The following is a 23,205-nucleotide window of genomic DNA, read 5'->3' as shown; positions in this document are numbered from 1 at the left end:
AAAAAAGATTCCCTGTTGTATTCATTTACCACATAACACTTGGCTAAGCATGTCTTTCTGTTTCCTAGAGCAATTTGCCCATATTTCTATTAGTAGTTATCATTACTAATAGAACATTTTGGTTATGTTATTATAGATGCACCTCTTTTTATTAGTAAATTATCACACCTTTGTCTTAAAAATGAATTATATTGATGTTTATGTTCCTAAGACAGTGCCTCTAAAGCAGTATGAACATAAGTATCTATTACATCAATTAATTAAATGCACTCTCCTGAATGTTAGAAATATTCATCTCAACTCATATTTCTACAAAGAGAGAAGTCATTTAATTTTTGTAAATTGTATCATCTTGTTTTTAAGCTTCTATTCTTATTGATGGCAGAATAAATTATACTTAATAGTCAGAAAACATAGAAAATTAAGAAAAATGATATGGTTCACAACTACGACTATCCGGGAAACTGAAAGTTCCAAGTTATTTGTAAGGCTGTCTCTTCCCGCTCAAGTGGACTAACCAATCTTCCTTCTCCCTAGAGTGGTATCTGTTGAAAGAGGATGCTTATGTGTATTTACAACGGTGGAGATGCTTATGTTCCACACACTGTCCTCTGAGTCTTGATGGACTCTCAAATTTCAAATATATAACACAGTACTATAAACTATAGTCACTCGGCTGTGCATTGCTACCCCAGGACTTATTTATTTTATAACTGAAAGTTTGTGCCTTTGACCATGTTCACCAGTTTTGGCCACCCACCCGTACCTCTTGTCTCTGGCAACCACCAATCTGTTATTTGTATGTATGAGTTCAGGATTTTTTTAGAGTCCACATATAAGTGAGATCATATGGTATTTGTCTTTCTCTGTCTTATTTATTTCACTTAGCATAATGACCTCAAAGTCCAACCATGTTGTTGCAAATGGCAAAGTTTCCTTCTCTTTTGAAGCCAAATAATCCTATATAATAAAAGGCTAATATGCAAATCGACTGAACGGCAGAATGACCTGTCGCTATGATGCACATTGACCACCAGGGGGCAGGTGCTCAATGCAGGTGCTGCCCCCTGGTGGTCAGTGCACTCCCACAGGGAGAACACTGCTCAGCCAGAAGCCGGGCTCTAGCTTGCCAGCGCAGTGGTGGTGGCGGGAGCCACACTTGCCTCCGCGGCAGTGCTAAGGACCAAGGGGAGCAGGCCTAAGCCAGCAGGCGGACATCACCCCGAGGGGTCCTAGACTGTGAGAGGGCACAGGCCGGGCAGAGGGAACCCCCCCGCCTGCCCAGTGCATGAATGTCTTGCACCAGGCCTCTAGTGTATATAATAATATATATAATCTATTGATGGACACAGGTTGCTTCCATGTCTTGGCTACTGTAAATAATGCTACAATGAGCATGGGGTGCAGATATTTTTTTTTTTTTTTTGAGTTAGTGTTTTCATTTTCTTTGGATAAATAGCCAGAATTAGATTAGAATTGCTGAATCTGGTTAGAACCACATTAAACAAATATCTATATACTAGGGGCCCAGTGCACAAATCCGTGCACCTTGAAAGGAACTGTGGGCCCCGAGGCTGTGGTGGGCACAGAGGCGGGTCTCAGCCCATCCTCCATGCCCCTGCCCATTGCCTCCTGCCGTGGCCCCCGGTCCCCTGTCTGCCGGCACTCCTGCCACTGCCACTCCCAGGCACTGACAGAGCCAGCTCCACTTGCACCTGCTGATGGCATGGAGCAATTGGGGCCGATGCCAGCAGTGGGTGTGAGCGGGGCTGGTGCTGTCAGAGGGTGCGAGAGGCGGCTACTGGCCCCAGTCACCATCAGGAGCAGGGGGAGGTAGAAAAGCCCTGAGGGGCAAACGGGCCAGCAGCTGCCACTTGCACCTGCTGATGGTGCCGAGCAATTAGAGCCAGCGCCGGGTGCTGGCAGCAGGTACGAGTAGTGGCTCTGGCGCTGGCAGTGGGTATGAGTAGAGCCAGCACTGGCAGCACCGAGCAGGACCACAGTGCATGGTAGAAAAGAATTTTCAATAACCACCAGAGACTCAACCTGATGACAGCGACCGGCTCCCCGCCTTGGTCTGGCACCCTGCTCACCTGCTCTACCATCCTGCTGTGGCTGATGCCCATCATGTTCCATGCTCTGCCACTTCCTGCTGACACCACCATGTTCCATGCGTGCCCTCTGGTGGCTGGTGGTCAGTGACTGGTTGTTCGGTTGTTCCGCTGTTCGATCTATTTGCCTATTAGGGTTTTATATATATAGACTAGAAACCCGGTGCACAAAATTTGTGCACAGAGGGGGTGTGTGTCCCTCAGCCCAGCCTGCATGCTTTCCAATCTGGGACCCCTCAAGGGATGTCTGACTGCCAGTTAGGCCCGATCACTGTGTGGCAGTCAGACATCCTTCTCACAATCCAGGACTCCTGGCTCCCAACCACTCACCTGCCTGCCTGCCTGATTGCCCCTAACCGCTTCTGCCTGCCAACTTGATCACCCCCTAATCACTCCCCTGCCATTCTGATCAATGCCTAACTGCTCCCCTACCAGCCCGATTGCCCCTAACTGCCCTCCCCTGCCAGCCTGGTCACTCCTAACTGTTCTCCCCTGCAGGCTTGGTCACCCCTAACTTCCCTCCCCTGTATGTCTGATTGCCCTCAACTGCTCTCCCCTGCAGGCCTGGTCACCCCAACTGCCCTCCCCTGCCAGCCTGGTCCCCCCCAACTGTTCTCCCTTGAAGGCTTGGTCACCCCTAACTGCCCTCCCCTGTATGTCTGATTGCCCCCAACTGCCCTCCCCTGCCAGCCTGGTCCCCCCCAACTGTTCTCCCTGCAGGCTTGGTCACCCCTAACTGCCCTCCCCTATATGTCTGATTACCCCCAACTGCCCTCCCCTGTAGGCCCAGTCACTCCTAACTGCCCTCCCCTGCTGGCCTGATCGCCCACAACTGCCCTCCCCTGCCGGCCATCTTGTGGTGGCCATATTGTGTCCACATAGGGGTGGCCATTTTGTGTGTTGGAGTGATGGTCAATTTGCATATTGCCTCTTTATTAGATAGGATATAAAAGCCTAAGCTTGACTGTTGGACCGGTAGCTATGACATGCAATGACCACTAGGGGGCAGAGGCTCTGACCAGCAGCTATGACACACACTGACCATCATGGGGCAGACGCTCAACGCAGGAGCTGCTGAGCAACAGTAACTTTGCAGAGTGCCCTCTTGCATTCTGGGACCTCTCAGAGGATGTAGGACTGCTGGTTCTGGTCTGATCCCTGCAGGCCAGGCTGAGGGACCCCACCTGCCAGCGGAACCCTGCTCAATCTGCAGACGTCCTCAAGTTGAGGTGCAGCCAGCAGCGAGAGACCAAGGGAGGTTGGCTCCAGGGTGTGTCCTGCCTGTCTCGCCCAGTCCTGCCCTACCATTATAATGTAAATTATATTATAAATTATTTGTTAGGAACTTATACATTACTTTTTGCATACCACAAAGTGTCTGTCATTTCAAAACCCTTAGTATTAAGATTAAAATTCTTATACACTGAGTGGCCAGATTATTATGATCTCTGAATGCATAATAATCTGGCCACTCAGTATAATATATATATTAGAGGCCTGGTGCATGAATTTGGGCATGTGTGGGGTCCTGCCAGCCTGGCTGGGGGTGGGGGGGGAACGGGGGACATGGGCAGTTGGCCAGCCTGCCTTCTGGTCCAAATCCTGGTCGAGGGGACAATTTGCATATTAGCCTTTTATTATATAGGATATACACTGAGTGTCCAGATTATTATGCATTCAGAGATCATAATAATCTGTCCACTCAGTGTATTTTATTTTACCCCTGAAGTTTGTTCAGTCAAGTTGTTTGAAAACTCATTTCATGAGCAAACTTTAGAAACTCTACAGTGTATGCTCAGTGGAATTAACATCACTTGGGAGAATTATTATAATCCCTTATTGACTTGCAAGATGCATCCACCTTGATGTTTTTATAGAAACTTAGTTCACTGATGATGATCAAAAGAGGTATGTTGGGCTTTGATCAGAGTAAATCTAAAGAAATCTGAAAATTTGCAAATATGCAGTGATTAAAATTCTATCTCCATCTTAGTGAAAGGAGGGAAGTAAAGTACGAACTGATACCTTATAATTACTGTGAGAGAAATTAAAAGGCTTTTATTTAAAGATAATTAACATAAGGTTAAAGCAAAACAAATATTTAATACGAGGTCCACATTATTATTGAAATCGGAAAATCTAGTTTTCCTAACAGTACTGAATGCAGTCTCTTCAATTGCTTTCCTAAAGATTTGTGTCAAAGAACTTTCAGGATCATCATTTTCTTCTTACCATCAGAATTAATGTCTCTGAAATAAAACAAGGAAGAAGCAGAGGAAGAATTTTCAATCTTTCTTCTAGCACCAGGTACTCTTTACAGGCTCGTGGTTGTTACTTCTGGACATAGTGTGTAGGCCACTTACAGATATGTCACTTCAAGGAAGGTATACTTGAGGATGACCTTTGCACTTAGTCCATTGCACTTGTTAGCTATAGTTATTATGTGGGCATTACCTCCTAACTCAGAGAAATTTCATGTTGGAAAAATGCACAAAAAGGCAAGATCACACTGAAATCACAATTAAGTTTTATTCTTTCAGGAGTATTTTAATTACCACAGGATGGTTTGAATTTAGGTTATGATTTGAGTACCTCATTTAACATATAATACAATTTCAGGCATGCTATGCATCTTTAAAAAGTAAACAGCAAGGCAAAGAAAAAGGTCTATTAATAATTTTATTCTAGAAAAAGATAAATGTTATTGATGCATTAATAATATTTATTAAACAATATGATAATGTCAAGTATAATATCACTAAAAACAAATACTGGGCCTTAAGGTATCTCTGTCATGTAGAGTATAATACAAATATATTCCAATAGTATTTAACAAGTTGAAAGTTGTTACCACATGTGACTCAAAGGTTAAGAATGCCTTCAATTAATTCAGTGCTACAAATTAAGCAAATCTCTGTATCATAAGTCTCATGATATCCTCCCAAAACATAAATGTACACTTTACATTCTTCTCAATTTGTGTACATGTCTGATTCCTCACTGAGATGGCAGAGATAACTTACCAAGCACTATGATCTCTGTTTCCCAATCAGAAATGTGTTTGTGAATGATTAAAAAAAGAATAAACACAAATAATGGTCCCTCTGATGAATCTGCACACATTTGAACATGCTCTTTTCCAATTATCCTCTTGCAAAATAAAATTAAAATAATCAAATTTTATAAAAATATACTCTTCCAGATTTCACCTTTAAAATTCAGATAAATACAGTTAATATTTAGAAATGAGGCAACTATATATAAACTTATAAAAGCAAGATAAAAACAGTATATTTTTTATTGGTGACTACTAAGTATAAGCAATACAGTACTAGGTCATGAATTGAGGACATTCCAGATCATAGTCTTAAGTCCTAAGCATATTGATTTATATATGAAAAGATACACTTTTAAATGTTCATTTAAAACAAGTTGAGTAAATAAAAGTCAGAGAGTTCAAAGATTTAAAAATCACGTTAAAGATGTAACAAATTGTTCATGTGGGTGATAGCAAATAGAAAAGCCTTGTCAGAGTACAAGGTTGGTCTGGAGATAACAGTGGGAAATGATACTCACCTAGGTGTATTAAGTTACATTAGGAAATACTTTCGAGTGTAATGCAAGAAATTAAAATGAGACAGCAAGACAGTAAATTTTGAAAGTTTATGATTTAAGGTATTATGTGGGAATAGTCTGAACTATTGTTTGTACCACATAAAATATTTCAAATAATTAATCTTTCTTAAAATTTCAAAAAAGAGTTGATAAGAATGTAACAAATTGTTCATGTGAGATGGCTTTTGGAAAGGAAAGGAAATAGTGTACAAGATCCCAAGTCATTTGTATAATGTAATATTGCTATTTACTATGACTGGAAATAAGCATACCATCAGCTGGATATGGGATAAATCACTTAAAATATAAATATTTGTTTGGTTGTTAAGCAAAGATTCCTGAAAGACCATATATGTATTTATGAAGATGATTAATTTATGCAAGTAATTTAAGATATAATATTGAATATATTTTTGCCTATACATTATATGTGTTTAGACTTTTATAATGAATACATCATTTAAAAATCTTATCTAATAAAGAGGGAATATGCTAATTGACTATCATGCCCTCACAAAGATGGCAACACCCAGGCCAATAAGGTGGGAATATGCTAATTGACTGTCATGCCCTCAAAGATGGCGGTGCCCACAGCCACAAGATGGCGGCACCCAGTCCCCTCCGCCCCACTGGGGCGGCAGGCATGCGGCGCGGCTGGGCTCGCCCCCAGGCGGGTCCGGCCACACCACATGCCTGCCTCCAGAGTTCCCCAGTCTCCTTAGTCCCCCAGCCACCCAGGGCTGGCCCGAGGTGCAGGAAAGCCTCAGATGGTGGCTGCCCAGCCACCCAGGGCCAGCCCAAGGTGCAGGCGAGCCTTGGATGGCTACTGCCCAGCCTCCCAGGGCCACTGGAGGCTCAGGTAACCAGGGCCAGCTGAGGCTTGCACTGCCGGCAGTGGCAGCAGCAGAGGTGTGATGGGGGCGTCGTCTTCCCCTGATCACCGGGTTGCCTCCCGCCCTTGAGGGCTCCCAGACTGTGAGAGGGGGCAGGCTGGACTGAGGGAACCCCCCTCCAATGCATGAATTTTCATGCACCGGGCCCCTAGTAATAGTATAATTAAAGTAAATGATAATTCACTTAAATAGTTATGGAGCAATTTCTAGCAGCCTATAACCCTGTTAATGGTACCCAACAAGAGTTGCCTGATTTCTCCTGATTTCCTATAAGTTTATGACTTACTATGACTAATAAACCCTTAAGTGTCTACACAGATGACATTTGATTAAAGTCTCATCTGACTGATAAAAACAAATTGTGTCCACTATGGCCTGAGCAGTTATGTAAGTCCTCAATTAAATAAAAGAACTAAAACTGGACTCTTAGAATTGGGTCATAACTTAATATTACACAGACATTCCTTTAAAAAAAAAAAAGGCATGATCTACTCAGATTAAAGAGATCAGTAGAGCTAAATTATGAAATATAGAGTAATGTGCACTATTGTTGAAAGTGAGTGGATATCTAATATGGAATTGTATTATAGAATTTTTGGCATGTTGGTCTGAGAATGTTGAATAATATCTTGCAAACAATAAGGATATTATGCATGGTTTTGAATATAGTGTAGGCATGAACACATTAATGTACGTGTTCTAAGGGATGGGAAGAAGGGTGAACTTGAGTAGAATAAATTAGTGATGAGAGAGGCTGCAGATATCTGGGACCTATTACAGCGCCTGGCACAAAATTGGTGCTGACTGAATGTATGTATGAATGAATGAATGAGTGAATGAATGCAAAGTCTAGAGCCTACTTAGAATTCAGTGAACATTTTCAAGCAGGGAAGAGGATCGCTTATTTCATTTTTAGAAATTCTGAGTTTTCAAAATATCTATGAATCTGTAAACCTATATTAAATAAATAAAAAGTTAATCATAAATGATAGCATCATTAAACCCATTTCATCTGTTGCTAATAAAACTATTATTTGAGTTAATTTTATGAGCTCTATTTGTTTTGATGATGTCATTATTCTTCTCTATTTGTACTGTCAACTTAGCCAATTTCTTTTCCTCTTAGGCAATCAAATATTTCTGAATTCAGAATAAAATTAATGAACCTGCTCCTTATTTCACAGATGGCTTCTTTTTGTTTTTACAAACACTTGAGCAATAATCATTCAGCTGTACTGATGCAAGCTTTAGCTTGTCAGGAATTTGTGTTTGTTGTTGTTTTTAATGATAGCACTGAAAGAGAAAACAGAAACTCTACTATATCTACTTTTCTCACTTATTTGAAAATAGATATAATATCCTCAAATAATTTAGCAAGAATAGTGATTTTACTAGTAAAAAGATTAAAAAAAAATATTTCAGACTCTTTAATTCGTGATTCTGCCCTTGGCCAAAATTATTTTCAACTAATCCTACAGGACTTTAAGTGTAATATGAGGATCTATCTACTCATATTTATGAGTTTCGTTCAGGCTTCAGACTGATAGTCTGGCTATAGTTCAACTATTTTTCTCTTTGTGCAAGCGTGTACTGTTCCAGTCACAGCAGAAACTCAAATAGTAACTGAGGAAATGCTGTGAGCATTGGTGAACCAACTAACTTATATTGCCAAATTTTCAGTTCACTTGTCCATTTTCCTCTGTCTTTGAAAATCTATCTGAAAGGGAGTAGATATACAGAAAACTTTTCTAAGAATGAAATAGTTCATGTTTTTCCCTTGAGAAGTGGGTGAGCTCTACCTATGACCTCACCATTTATTGTGTTGCTGCAAAGTTTTTTGGTAACCGAACTTTCTCCTTTCACCATCACCTTACACTGTTAAACAGACTATTTAGCATTAAGTGCGATCATGTAATGTCTTTAAAACTGCTTAATTAAAATACCTGGTAATATTTTATTTTTATCAGACCTATTTATAATACATTGAATTAGAAATTCATTTTTCACTCAGCTTACTGCATGTAATATTTTATCTTTCATTTTATTCATTTTGCCAAGCAGAAAACTTGAAAGAATATAAAACTGTCACTTGCTCTCTAAGGACTGTCACTTCTAGTAAGACTCAAATTTGTTTTATAGATTCAAATTCTGTAAGTTTATTTTTTAGCACAATACCCAGTAGCAAAACAAAACTGACATATTATGCAATAACATGGAGTATGTGAAATTTTGTCGCATTCATATGAATATGAGAATGTTTTCATAACCTTGATAGCCCAAGGATATAGTGTTAGAAGAGACAATATTTTCATTGGTCCATAGTAAACTAGTTTCAATTTATCTTTCTTTAAATGTTTATTCACTATTGCATTCCATTTTTCAATGGATTCCATGACCAAATGGAAGGTATAGATGTGTTTCCTATTTTTTGTACAGATTCTGTTCATTACTTGTCTGTCAAATTATGCCTTTACCCATGCAATATTACTTTTACTTAAAAATAGCATGTAATATAGATATTTTTTTTATTTATGGGAGTGTTACTGAAACATTTGCTTAATAACATTAATTTATGACACTTTAAGAAGGTTATCTTAATGCTAATTTTTATAATGCAAATATTCTTTTGATATAAAATCAGAGTTGTATGCATTTTATATAATAAGAGTAGGCTGTGTAGCACAACTGAATCCATGTATTTGATTTTGTTTGCTTATGATGATAAAGTAGTTATTTATAATATTAAGTATCTTCATATGTAGATTAGTATAGAGAATCATTACAAAATTATCTCAAAGAAGTACATCTTTGACATCTTAAGGTGATCTATACAGGAAGAAGAACAATTTTGAATTATATGAAAATTTATTTTATTATTTGGAAAAATGTGAAATCTAGCTACATGAATACTTCATTCCATTCTGATGAAACAATAGTTTCAGAATCATAATTTTCAATATATTGCAAACAGTTGAAATAAATTCATCTAAATATTCTTAGAAAACTGAACTTTGAGGAGTGTCCATGTGTAAACAAACAGGATCAAAACACTCATCAATATTTTCATGTAGTCAAATATATTTTAAACATATGGGTAAATTCCTTATAAATGAACTAATTATTTGTATTGTAATAGCAAACAGTGGACATTTCTAAGAACTATTGTTTTAATAATTGCATTTTTTAAATATATTTTTATTGACTTCAGAGGAAGGGAGAGGGAGAGAGAGATAGAAACATCAATGATGAGAAAGAGTCATTGATTGGCTGCCTCCTACATGCCCCCCACTGGAGATGAGCCCACAACCTGGGCATGTGCCCTTGACTGGAATCGAACCCAGGACCCTTCAGTCCCCAGGCTGATGCTCTATCCACTGAGCCAAACCAGCTAGGGCTTTATTTCTTTCTAATCAAAGCAAAGTTAGTGGTAAAATCAGTGGAACTTAAGAACAATGTATAAAAAGAAAAAGTTTTAATGCACACATTTGTAAAGAATATATTTATTCTAATAAAAACTGCATAACATTTTAGCAAATGGAATGCTCTGACAAAGTAATTGTTCAGAGTTCTAACTATTAATGGATAAATTATTCTGATTTTTCATAATAGTCAATGCTGAATAACATACAGAGGGTTCTTATATAAATTTCTTGACCATGTTCTATTCTGCAGTTACAGGTTTATGCTATAACTCACTGATCATTATTTAGTCACAGAAAAAACCTATCAAGGTTACAAAGAAATAGAGCATATTTGTAAAGTGACTGCCAAGTATCAACCTCTTAGAATTGTATGTAATTTTAATAGTTAATATAACTTATGCTGCCCTTCATATTAAGTCTCAGGATTTTTTTATTTCTGGTATATCATCTAAATGACAAAATATTCTGAAACATTATTTGTCTGTAAATGGTGGAGTCTTTTCTTGAGTTTTAATATATAATTAATTTAAATGGTAGTAGTTGATGATTATTCTAAGTTTAAGAATGTATTAACAGTGAAGATATTGAAAAACTTTCAAGGGCATTTATTTTTGGAAACTGAATTCTGCTGTTTATCCTTGATTACATAGGGCATTGGTATGTAGATTCTTTAGAATAAAATGTAATGTGTAGATAACTATTGTACAAATAATGTACAAAAACTTGAATATATTTCTAAGTGGTATACAATTATTGAAACATATTGATATTTTTCTAAGTTAGACAAGCAAAAAGCTATCACAATAGTTGTTTTCATTAAAAATCGAAGAATTTAAAAAAAAAACTTTTTAATTTATTTATTTATTTATTTATTATTTATTTATTTATTTATTTTTAAAATATTTTTTATTGATTTCAGAGAGGAAGGAAGAGGGGAGAGAGATAGAAACATCAATACTGAGAGAGAATCATTGATGGGCTGCCTTCTGTACGCCCAACACTGGGGATTGAGCCCACAACCGGGGCATGTTCCCTGACCTGGAATTGAAACATGACTACCAGGTTCATAGGTCAATGCTCAACCACTGAGCCATGCAGGCTGGTCTGTCTCTTATTTTATAGAGAGGAGCAATATTGGTGTTAATCTTGGATCATTCCAGAAAATCTAAAGACAATTCAAGTTTAAAAATCAGCTGCCATTTTATTATTCTGACTTTGTGCCTTACTTTGGGATGGAACAGTAATCCTAAAAATGTTGTCAGAGAGATGATATAGACACTAGTCATAATATCATAAGCAAGACATACTTAAAAATAATAACTTGAAAACACACAATAATGAAGAATTCAGTTTTTTTTAAATATAGAAATTTGTCAAATGATTAAAAGAATACAAAAGTTAATACATTCAATACAATGGTTTGTTAATAAAATGAAAAATATTAGTTAAGTATAGAATACCTTGGTTATTTTATAGAAATAATACAAATTTTAATTTTATTTTGTATATTTCCCATACCATAGTTTGAAATAAGTAATTCATAATATCTTTTCACTATGCATGCATCTATGAACATAGAGCAATTAATTTTTAAAACTTATTACTTGAATGTATTACAAACCTAGAGACTTATTGTTGACTGTCCTTTGATCATTTTTACAGGATTCTTTATATTTTATTTTATAATTACTCATTAATTATAAAAATTTTTAAGTAACCCTTATATACCTTTGCATGTATGTGCTTAGAAATATATAAATATTAAACTATTCAAATAGATGATAAAATTAAGCCTTTTACTTTAGTTTTTATCAATGTATATATCATGTTATATAATTTTTTAAGCTATAACTTTTCCCTTAAGAAACAAATAAATCAATAATTTTTACCTTGTATACATATTCTTATTTCTCTTTAGTCTTTTGTATCAATAGTATAATTTAGCCTGAATAACATTTGTTTTCTGCCACAGGAAAACTAGAAACAGGAAGACAAATCCTCTCTAATTTTTGTCCAAGAAACATTTTATTTTATTTTGACAAATTATATAATATAAACTAACATTTTGTAACTTTTCTTAATTATAAATCAAAAACTATTCAAGAATTTTCATTAATTAATCAACTTAATATTAGTCTATTGTCTTAAATTTGTCCAAGGAAATGAAAATGATAATGTAAGCCAACACAATAAGTATATTTTTGTAGCACTACAAAAAGTCACAAAATCAAACCATTACAGAAGATACAATTTATTGATATTTCTTTTAAATAATTTTGTATTTTGCTACTTCTAAACCATTTTCTAAATTAATTATTCCCTGCTGGATCCATACAACTAATATACAATTTTTCTAAAGTTTAATATATTAAAAATTAAATCTATTTAATACCAATTAAATATTGTGTTAAAGTTATTTTTGTGTGGCAATAAAGTCAATAAGGCATACAGTTCATTTTAAGCTAAAATGAATCAATGCTATTTAGTTAAAGAGTTATATAAATATCAAGAATAGTCTATGAAATATTAATAATGTAAATGACCCTCCGTATTTAAAGATATTTACAACTTATCTAAAACCTATACCATTACTCAAACTCACAGGTAAAATTTTTTATTCTGAGTTACACTTTTCTAAGGAAAAACAGAGTAAAGAAGCATATATTTGGATTTTTTTTCTCATAAAAGGTGAAAAATAGAGAGAAAAGAAAAAAGAATTGATGGAAGCCATTTTCAGACATATATAAATTTATCATATTAAAGGCTAAATATTTTTATTTTTAAGGAAAGAAAAAGGCTTAGATGTACAAAAAATCTATTTTTACATCAAAATGCCCAAAAGCCACATTAAAGTCTCTCTCTCCCTCTCTCTCTCTTTTCTCTCTCTCTCTCTCCCTCTCCCTCTCTCTCTCTTCCTCCCTCAGGTTTATTTTTAAAGTTTATATAGACTACCAGGTTCTTGTTACAAATAGATATTCTCTTTGATAATTAAAAAGAACAATGTTACTAAAAAAGTAAAATAGTGCTCATTTAAAAAATTTCCACTGGAGATCCTTTATCCTGATCCCTTATCCTATGATATACTGTCTTTTTTCTTTTAGAATTTTTTATTTTTATTGAATGTATTGGGGTTACATTGATTAATAAAATAATGTAGACTTCAAGTGCGCAGTTCTTGAAACATTATCTGTATTTTGTACTAGAGGCCTGGTGCACAGATTTGTGCACTGGTGGAGGCATGCCCTGCGGGGATTGGCCCATTGTGGGAGCCGCTCATCCCAGTCAGCTGAGAAGCTGTAGACTCACCCTCTGAGCAGCTGCTCCCACTGTGAAAGTGCACTGACCACCAGGAGACAGCTCGTGCATTGAGCATCTGCCCCCTGGTGGTCAGTGCATGTCATAGTGACTGGTCGACCAGTCATTCTGGTCGTTCCACCATTCAGTTGCTGGGTTTTTATATATATAGACTAGTGGCCAGGTGCACGAAATTCATGCACATTAAAAGGGGATTAATTAGAGAAAATATTTTAATATTGCTATTTGCCCTTTCTCTATAATAGAACTGTCAGAGATGAAAGAAAATTAGTAAAATGTATATAAAAATCTTCCTCTTGTCAGAGTCTGGGGCACACCACAAGACCCAGAGTCAAGTCCCCACCCACCCACGTGCGCCTCAAAATTGTGCGAGACCCAGACCTGGCCAGGCCCCCCCCCATTGGGCTAGATCCAGACTTGCCAGTCCCACCCTTGTCAAGCCCTGCCTGGCAGGGGGTGCAGCCTCAGGTCCCCTAGCCCAGCACAGGGGTGAGGGGTGTGGCCTGAATTACCTCAGCCAGGTCCAGGGCAGGGGGCACACCATGAGGTCCCCTGTCAAGCCCCGCCGGGTAGGGGACGCAGCCTGAGATCCCCTGTCAAGCCCCGCCAGGTGGGGGTCACAGCCTCAGGTTCCCTGGCCTGGCACCAGGGCCAGGGGCGCAGCCTTAGGTCCCCTAGCCTGGTGCTGGGCCTGGTGCCTGGGTGGGGGTCAAAGCCTGAGGTACCTGCTGATTCCTCCTTAAGGCTCATTACGGGAACTCAGCCTCCCCTGTGGGCATAGCCATCTTGTGTTACGGAAACCCCCCTGCCTCCACTGTGGGTGCCGCCATCTTTGTGGCAGAGTGATGGTCAGTTTGCATATTCTCTCTTTATTATATAGGATTGTGTGCTCATCGCTCCAAATCTTGACCGTTTATCCCCCTTTTACTCTCTTCTACCTCTCCCAACCTCCTTTCTCTCTGGTAATCAACATACTGTTGTCTCTGTCTATGAGTTTTTTCTTTTGTTGTTGCTTTTATTTGTTTGATTTTTGTGTGTGTGTGTTGTTGTTGTTTTTATTGCATACTTAATCCCTTCACCCTTTTCTATTTTTTTTTTTCTTATTTAGTCTTCAAAATGAAATTTGATAGGAAGGAAACTTGGGTTTAATTTACAAGAAGAGAAACATATCCTGGATTTAATTAAACATCTTCCCTTCCATATTCCAAAGCATCTGGTAACTTTAATACATTATACTCCTATTCAACCTCAGACTTATTCTGGTTTTCTTTCTGACATCTTATATGTCTTTTATATGCTTTCTGGCACCTCCAATGGTAATTTATGTATTAAAAAGACTAAATAAATTTACTTAATTAAGGTTAAATTTATAGCATTAAAAGTAATTATTTAATTTTATGCTGCCATCATATATTAACTCACTCATTCAATAAACATTAGTGTTCAGATGAGGTACAACTTCCTACCAATGTAGCAGAAAAGGTCAGTGAGCTAATGTTAAATTCTTTAGTAATTACTTATTAATTTTCTAAATCTATATAACAGATTTAACTGTCACTCAAAATGATATGTTGATTCATTAAGAAAGATAATGTGATACTTAAAGAATTAAGAAAAAAGAGAATCTAAAGAGCAATAGAGGAAGAAGAAAATAAAGCGTACTATAGGTATGTTCAAAGACATATACACAGAAAAATTTGTGGGGAGGAAAACCTGGAGCATCCAAGAGAGACATAATGTAACTTAAAACTGCTGCTCTTACTCTATTGTTCTCTCAGGTGCTGGAGTTTTCAAAATAAAGTATTAGTTTCACTATTGGAAACTATTATTTTGCCATATTTTTCATTTTTATTGAGTTGTTTTCTAATCTGCAATGCATTTAAACTGTACCTGGGACATCTTAATGGAAATATGTAAACACAGGGTGGGGCAAAAGTAGGTTTACGTGAAACACAGTTTATTCTTGTACTAGAGGGCCGGTGCACGAAATTCGTGCATGGGGGGGTGTCCCTTAGCCCAGCCTGCACCCTCTCCAATCTGGGAACCCTCAAGGGATGTCCAACTGCCAGATTAGGATTGGGCCTAAATGGGCAGTCAGATATTTCTCTCACAATCCAGGACTGCTGGCTCCCAACTGCTCACCTGCTGGCCTTCCTGATTGCCCCTAACCACTTCTGCCTGCCAGCCTGATCACCCCCTAACCACACTCCTGCCAGCCTGATTGCCCCTAACTGCCCTCCCCTGCAGGCCTTGTTACCTCTAACTGCCCTCCCCTGCAGGCCTGGTCCCCCCCAACTGCTCTTTCCTGCAGCCCAGTTGCCCCCAACTTCCCTCCTCTGCCGGCCTGGTCACCCCTAACTACCCTCCCCTGCAGGCCATCTTGTGGTGGCCATCTTGTGTCCACATGTGGGCAGCCATCTTTGACCACATGGGGGCAGACATCTTGTGTGTTGGAGTGATGGTCAATCTGCATATTACTCTTTTATTAGATAGGATAGAGGCCTGGTGTATGGGTGGGGGCCGGCTGGTTTGCCCTGAAGGGTGTCCCGGATCAGGGTGGGGGTTCTCTTGGGTCATGGGGCGGCCTGGGCGAGGTGCCTGTGGTGGTTTGCAGGCTAGCCATGCCCCCTGGAGAACCAAGTGGAGGCTCTGGTTGGTACCTGGGATTTATTTATCTTCTATAATTGAAACTTTATAGCCTTGAGCAGAGGTCAGGGCCAGCCAGGGTGGGCAGGAAGCTTGGCTTCCTCCATCACTGGGGTCAACCCAAGCCTCCTGCTTGCTCCAGCTCTGTGGCTACTGTCATATTTGTTGGGTTAATTTGCATACTCACTCCTGATTGGCTGGTGGGCATGGCTTGTGGGCATAGTGGAGGTATGATCAATTTGCATGTTTTCCTTTTATTAGATAGGATTATTATTTATTAATGATTGTGTTATTTTCCATATGAACAACTGTAAACCTACTTTTGCCCTACCCAGTATTTATGATAGGATTGTTAGGAACTAATTTGCTGAAAACTACTTTTTAATTTCTTTCACCAGACATGTTTATGGCCAACACAGGAAGTATATTTGATTTATAAACAGCTTTTGTAAGAGAAAAAAAAATGGAAAAGAGATCTCTAGAAGGTTCTTTATACTATGTCCTAAAGTGATAATAAAAAATATTGAATGGAAAACAATATCCATTCTGTTTCTTTTAGAAGGCATGCATTTTACTTATATTTATTTGTCAATATAATTAATTCTTATTACATTCTGTATATCTCTCAATAAAGGGGTAATATCATAGACATTAAGCTTCTAATTTTAACTACTGATGTCATATGCACATTTCCATAAAGCGTTAACAGTATTTGTGTGTTTTTTACAGATATTGGCTGATCTAGAAAACCACGCATTATTTAAGAATGATCTGGAATGTCAAAAGTTGATTCTGGAAGCAATGAAATATCATCTATTGCCAGAAAGAAGAACTTTAATGCAAAGTCCAAGAACTAAACCTAGAAAATCTACAGTTGGAACTCTGTATGCTGTAGGAGGAATGGATAACAACAAAGGTATAAAAATCTAGATCTATATGTAAAACATACCTTATGTCATATCATGACACAATTTTAACATTGCAATCTATATAATGTCAACAAACTCCCATAAATTTTGTTTTATCCATTAAGATTTAAGATTAAGAGGACAATTAGAAAACACCTCTTATTTTTAGTCTGTAGCTGCTGCCTCTGCTTCTTATGCATCTTTAAATCCTTTAACTCTAATGCATTATGTTCAAATTTCATACGAAATAAAAAAGGGGATTTAAAGCACTTATGAAGCACAGGCCAAATAGTTTTTGGACATATTTAGAACTGTATTTCCATTCTAAGTAAAGGAAAGGTAATGTCGCCAGGTACTTGCTTGTTAAAAGCAATATTATGTGGAAAGTTTATGCTTGTGAGACGTTCTGAATTTCACACAGAAGCCAGTCAAATAAATAAACAATTACAAATAAGTGTAAATTGTGACAGTTATAACTTACAAATTTAATAGTTTTAATAGTTTTGGCCTGCTGACTGAGGGTCCTGGATTCGGTTCCATTCAAGGGTACATGCTGGGGTTGTGGGCTCTACCCCTAGTAGGGGGCATGCAGGAGGCAGACAATCAATGATTCTCTCTCATCATCGATGCTTCTATCTCTCTCTCCCTCTCCCTTCCTCTCTGAAATCAATAAAATATATTAAGTAATAATAATGTATATAATTAGAAAACAATGTAATATCATCAATAGGGAATGATGCATTCCCATTTTAGTCTTAATGGACAGATCTTATAGATTTTAAATGCTTTTAAGTAGTTTAATTTTTTCAAAAGTCTAACTCTTATTAACTGGGATATTGATTTCCAGTAATTATCATATTAAATGAGCATTAAAATAATAACATATAATAAGCATAACCATCACGTTTAAAGTGTAAATAATATGTTGCTGTAAGAACTACAAAAATGGCATTAATCTCACTTCTTTGTTCTCTCTCTCCTTCCCTGTCGTCCTGTGTCCTCCATTTCTCTCTCCTTAATATGCTCTATTACTTATATCTTAAAGTTTAAGAGAACATGTCAGAAATTTTGAAAGAAAGGTATAATGGTTTAAAACCCTCTTTTTAAAGTGCTAAAACAGGAAACATCAGGTACAAATCTGACTGAAAAGTTATTAGAAATTATATTAAATGCCAAATAATTTTTTCAAGTTAATAAAACAAATATTAACCTGTATCTACATTGTCCTTATGAGAGTGATAAACAGCAAATAACATGTGCCACATGACATAATTAGCCATCTCTTAGAGTAGATGTATGCAAAGTTTATTGTAACATTATAACATTCATTTTACTTATAAAAGTAAATACCCTGATTTCCAGTGACTTCCAATAAATATGTTCATTCAAAACTCTTGAGTTCATAAATGGGCAACAGTTTTATACACGTTTATTAAATTTTAAGGACAAAGGAGTGGCGCTGTTTTTAACCATAGCTCCTGTTCAATACCATGCTGCATTAATCTCTGCTGTACAGCACAGGGCCCAATCACATACTTTGTAAAGTAGAGAGGGACATTTGTTTTTAAAGAATACTGTATTCTGCAGAAAGAATACCCAGACAGAATCTATTCCATTTGTAAAGTTGCACATAACATTTTTATTAACTGTTGTTATAATTTATTTTTTATTGAATTTATTGACATAACATTGGTTAATAAAATTATATAGATTTCAGGTGTACAATTCAATAATCCATTATCTGTATATTATTGTATTGTGAGCACATAACATTTTTCTTTCTTTATTGTTGATAAAGACCATTCCTCTAGTTCTGTTTTGTTTGTAAGTTTATTTTGTTCATTAGATTCCTCATATAAGTGAGATCACATGGTAGTCTTTCTCTGACTGGCCCATTTTGCTTAGCAAAATGATGTCCAGGTACATCCATGCTGTCATAAAGGATAAGAGTTCCTTGTTTTATTTTATTTTTTTTGCAGTCCAGTAGTATTCCATTGTGTAAATGTACCACTGTTTTGTTTTGCTTTTTGTCCACTCATCTACTCATAGGCACTAGGGCTGTTTCTAGATCTTCACTATCCTATCTAATAAAGACAGAATATGCAAATTAACCATCACTCCATGACAAAGATGGTGGCGCCCACAGCCAATAAGAGAATATGCAAATTGATGTGATAAAGATGGCAGCGGCCACTCCGGGCCTCTGGACAGCACGTGCGCACAGGCGTGGAGCAGCCAGGGCGGGGCAGGATGCCTGCTATGACGGGGGGACGGAGGGTGGAGGGAGCTACAGGAGGGTGGCAGGGCCAGAGCGAAGGCAGAAGGCGGCAGCCAGAGCAGCGAAGGCCCAGGTCCCGGGTGCCAGAGGGAAGCCAGTGCCTGCAGCTAGGGGAAGGAAGGCCTATTCTTGCACAAATCTTTGTGCATCAGGCCTCTAGTTTTAAATAATGCTGCTATGAATATATGGGTGTGCATACATTCTTTCTGATTGCTCTTTTAGGGTCCTTAGTATATTTTCCCAGATGTGGCACCTCTGGGTCAAAAGACAGTTCCATTTTTTAATTTTTTGAGGAAACTCCATATTGTTTTCCACAATGGCTGTATCGGTCTGCATTCCAACTAAGACTGCACCAGGGTTCCTTTTTCTCTGCATCCTCACCAGCACTTGTTTCTTGATTTATTGATGATAGCCATTCTGGCAGGTGTGAGGTGTTCTTTCATTGTAGTTAGAATTTGCATCTCTCTGATGATAAGTGGCACAGCATTTTTTCATATATCTATTTCCCATCTGTACATCTTCTTTAGAGAACTGTTTATGCAAGTCCTTTGCTCACTTTTTTATTGCATTGTTTGTTTTCCTGGTATTGTTTCCTTGTATAAGTTTTTATATATTTTGGAAATTAACCCGTTTTTTAAAGTATCACTGACAAATATACTTTGGGCTCCCCTTTAATTTTGTTGATTATTTCTTTTGCAGTGCAGAAGCTTTTTAGTTTCATGGAGTCCCATGTGTTTATTTTTTCCTTTGTTACCTTTGCTCTAGGAGATATATCAGCAAAACACTGTTATGAGAGAAGTCTGAGATTTTATTGCCTATGTTTTCTTCTAGGATTTTTATGGTTTCACAACTTACATTTAAGTCTACTGTCTATTTTGAGTTCATTCTTGTGTGTGATGTAATTTGGTGGTCTAGTTTCATTTTCTTTTCATGTACCTGTCCAATTTTCTCAGCATTATTTATTGAAGAGACTATCTCTACTACATTGTATGTTCTTGCCTCCTTTATCAAATATTAATTGAGCATAGAGATGTGGGTTGATTTCTGGACTCTTGGTTCTATTCCATTGACCCATTTGCTTGTTCTTATATGCCAGTACCACTGTTTTGATTATAATGGCCATGCATTATAGTTTGACATCTGGTATTGTGATACCTCCAACTTTTAAAATCTTTCTCAAGATTGCTGAGGCTATTAGGAGTCTTTTTTTTCCATCTATAGTTTTGGAATATTTGTCCTAAATCTATGAAATAAGTTATTGTTTTTTTTAAATATATTTTAAATATATTTTTATTGATTTCAGAAAGGAAGGGAGAGGGAGAGAAAGATAGAAACATCTGTGATGAGAGAGAATCATTGATTGGCTGCCTCCTGCACACCCACTACTGGGGATCAAGTCCATAACCTGGGCATGTGCCCTGACCGGGCATCAAACCGTGACCTCCTGGTTCATAGGTTGATTCTCAACCACTGAGCCATGCCAACCGTGCTGTTACTGGTATTTTGTTGAATCTATAGATTGCTTGGGGCAGTATGGGCATTTTAATGATGTTAATTCTTCCAATCCATGAACATATGTGCTTCCACTTTCTTATATCATCATCTACTTCTTTCTTTAATGTCCTATAGTTTTACTACTATAGATCTTTTACCACCTTCTTTAACTTTATTCCTAGGTACCTTATTTTTTGTTGCTGTTGCAAAGTAAATGGGATTGTCTTCTTAGTTTCTCCTTTTGATATTTAATTATTGATGTATAAAAATACCACCAATTTCTGGGTATTAATTTTGTATCCTGAATTCACTTATTAGATCTAGTAGTTGTTTAGTGGAGTCTTTAGTGTTTTCTATATACAATATCATGTCATCTGTGAGTGGTGACAACTTTACTTCCTCCTTTCCAATTTGGATGTCTTTTATTTCTTCCTCTTGACTGATCACAGTGCTTAGGACTTCCAGTACTGTGTTGAATAAGAGTTGTGAAAGGAGACATCTGTCTTGTTCCTGATCCTAAGGGAATCGCTTGTAGTTTTTGCTCATTGAGAATGATGTTTGCTGAGAAATGATTCCTCTATTCCTACTTTGTTGAGAGTGTTTATCAAAAATGGGTACTGAGTTTTATCAAATGCTTTTTCTGAGTCTATTGAAATGCAAATGTAATTTTAATCTTTCAATGTGATGGTATCACATTTATTGGTTTTTGAATATTGTGCCAACCTTTCATCTCTGACATATATCCCACTTGGTCATGGTGTATGATTTTTTTTTAATATATTGCTTGGTCTAATTTGCTAATATTTTGTTGAGAAATTTAACATCTATGTTCATCAGGGATATTGGCTTATAATTTTCTTTCTTTGTTCTGTCTATCTGGTTTTGGAACTAGGATAATGCTGGCCTCCTAAAAAAAGGTTGGAAGTGTTCCTTCTTCTTGAATTTTTTGGAGTATACACATAACATTTAAATAAATAAATAATCAAACACATTGGTTGAATTTGGTCAGCTTCTGGCTAGGACTGAAAAATAAACAATAAATTAATGTTAGTACAAAAATCACTATACTATTCAAGAACAAAAGCATGTGACTAATTTGAATTTTAAACATGGTGAATTAATACAATTACTAGAACATAAAAGAATATGAGCTATGGAGTCTAATTAGTTAAGCTGTTTGCTAGAATTTAAATTTCCTTAATCCCTTATACAATAGTCTTTTGAGATTAAAGAAATTATTTAAAAATGAATGTTTGTAAGAATTATAAATGTGTTTCATTTTGGCATTAAACAAAACTAAGTTGGTTTATTAATACACTTAACCAGTAAGGTAGAGGCTTAAAATAATGTTATAATACAAGGAGTTTAAAAAGATTTCCTGATTATATCAGAAATAAAAGAAAAGTAAATTCTTTGAAGAAAACTTTAAGAATTTTTATTATATCCTCCAATTAATATATTTAATTGGATATTAAATATATTTTATAAACTTAAATAAAAAATGTTATACTTAATATCAAACCTCAGAAAACCTTTATTTGTTTTTCTTTTGGTGAAGCAGAAGCATATAGAACCCCAATTTCTCAGGGTATTTAAAGAGTAACTAGGACATTTTCAAGGTAATCCCATGTATTTCCATCGTGCTTTTACTGCTTAAGAGTATTTTCCACACCTTATTAACTTGTGTTTTCCTTAAATAAGTATTAGCATTTTATCTTGAAATTGTTTTCTCTTTTCTTGAAAGCTATTGAGGCAAAGGAAAGAAATCAAAATGTAAAAAAAAAAAAAACTGAAAGAAAAAGAAAGAAAAAAAATGTAGCAAACAATAAAATTGGAATTAATTTTTCATGACTAATTTAAAGAACAATATAATACAATACAAAACCATATGGTATACAATATGTGGTGTGAGTTTTTGAAATTACCTGTTTATATTATGCCTTAGAAAGGTCTATGTAAACATGCCTTGCTTTCTTCTTTAGCTTGGTAAAAACTGGGATCCAGATGCTATTTCATGGGACTGATAAATTATGGGCACAATTTTCTGTAGATATTATAAAAATTCAGAGCACTGTCCTCTCCTCTGCTTTCTTCTTATATTCACACTAGAGGCCCGATGCACAAAATTTGTGCACTTAGGAGGTTCCCTCAGCCCGGCCTGTGCCCTCTCACAGTCTAGGAGCCCTCGGGGGATGTCTGACTGATGGCTTAGGCCCACTCCCCCTGGGGAGTGCACTGACCAGCAGGGGGAAGCTCCTGCTTTGACCATCTGCTCCCTGGTGATCAGTGCACATCATAGCAACCGGTCATTCCACTGTTCAGTCAATTTGCATATTAGCCTTTTATTATATAGAATACCTATGCATTCAACAATTATGCACATTTTTTTGTGCCAGACTCTATGCTAAGAACTTGTGACCATGGTGAACATTATGCATATGAACCCTGTCCCAGAGCTGCCAAGTTAATATGTGAAAACAAATTGTAAGGCAAATATTTATGAGTAACATGAGTGTTATCAGA

At 36.9% G+C, this 23,205-nt stretch overlaps 1 protein-coding gene across 2 annotated transcripts in view; it reads left to right on the top strand.

The window, feature by feature from the left end:
* The window catches only part of KLHL1 (kelch like family member 1), a 368,120-nt gene that overhangs the window by 250,268 nt on the left and 94,647 nt on the right, over positions 1-23,205 (top strand). For both annotated transcript variants that reach the window (XM_054719843.1, XM_054719842.1), the window contains one exon: positions 16,732-16,918. In XM_054719843.1, coding sequence (XP_054575818.1) covers positions 16,732-16,918 — 187 coding nt within the window. The remainder of the gene's footprint in view (positions 1-16,731; positions 16,919-23,205) is intronic.

This window comes from Eptesicus fuscus, chromosome 8, assembly GCF_027574615.1.
Source record: "Eptesicus fuscus isolate TK198812 chromosome 8, DD_ASM_mEF_20220401, whole genome shotgun sequence".
NCBI classification, from domain to species: Eukaryota; Metazoa; Chordata; class Mammalia; order Chiroptera; family Vespertilionidae; genus Eptesicus; species Eptesicus fuscus.
The sequence above is the reverse complement of the archived record's forward strand: the minus strand, read 5'-3'. Positions and strand labels throughout refer to the sequence as shown.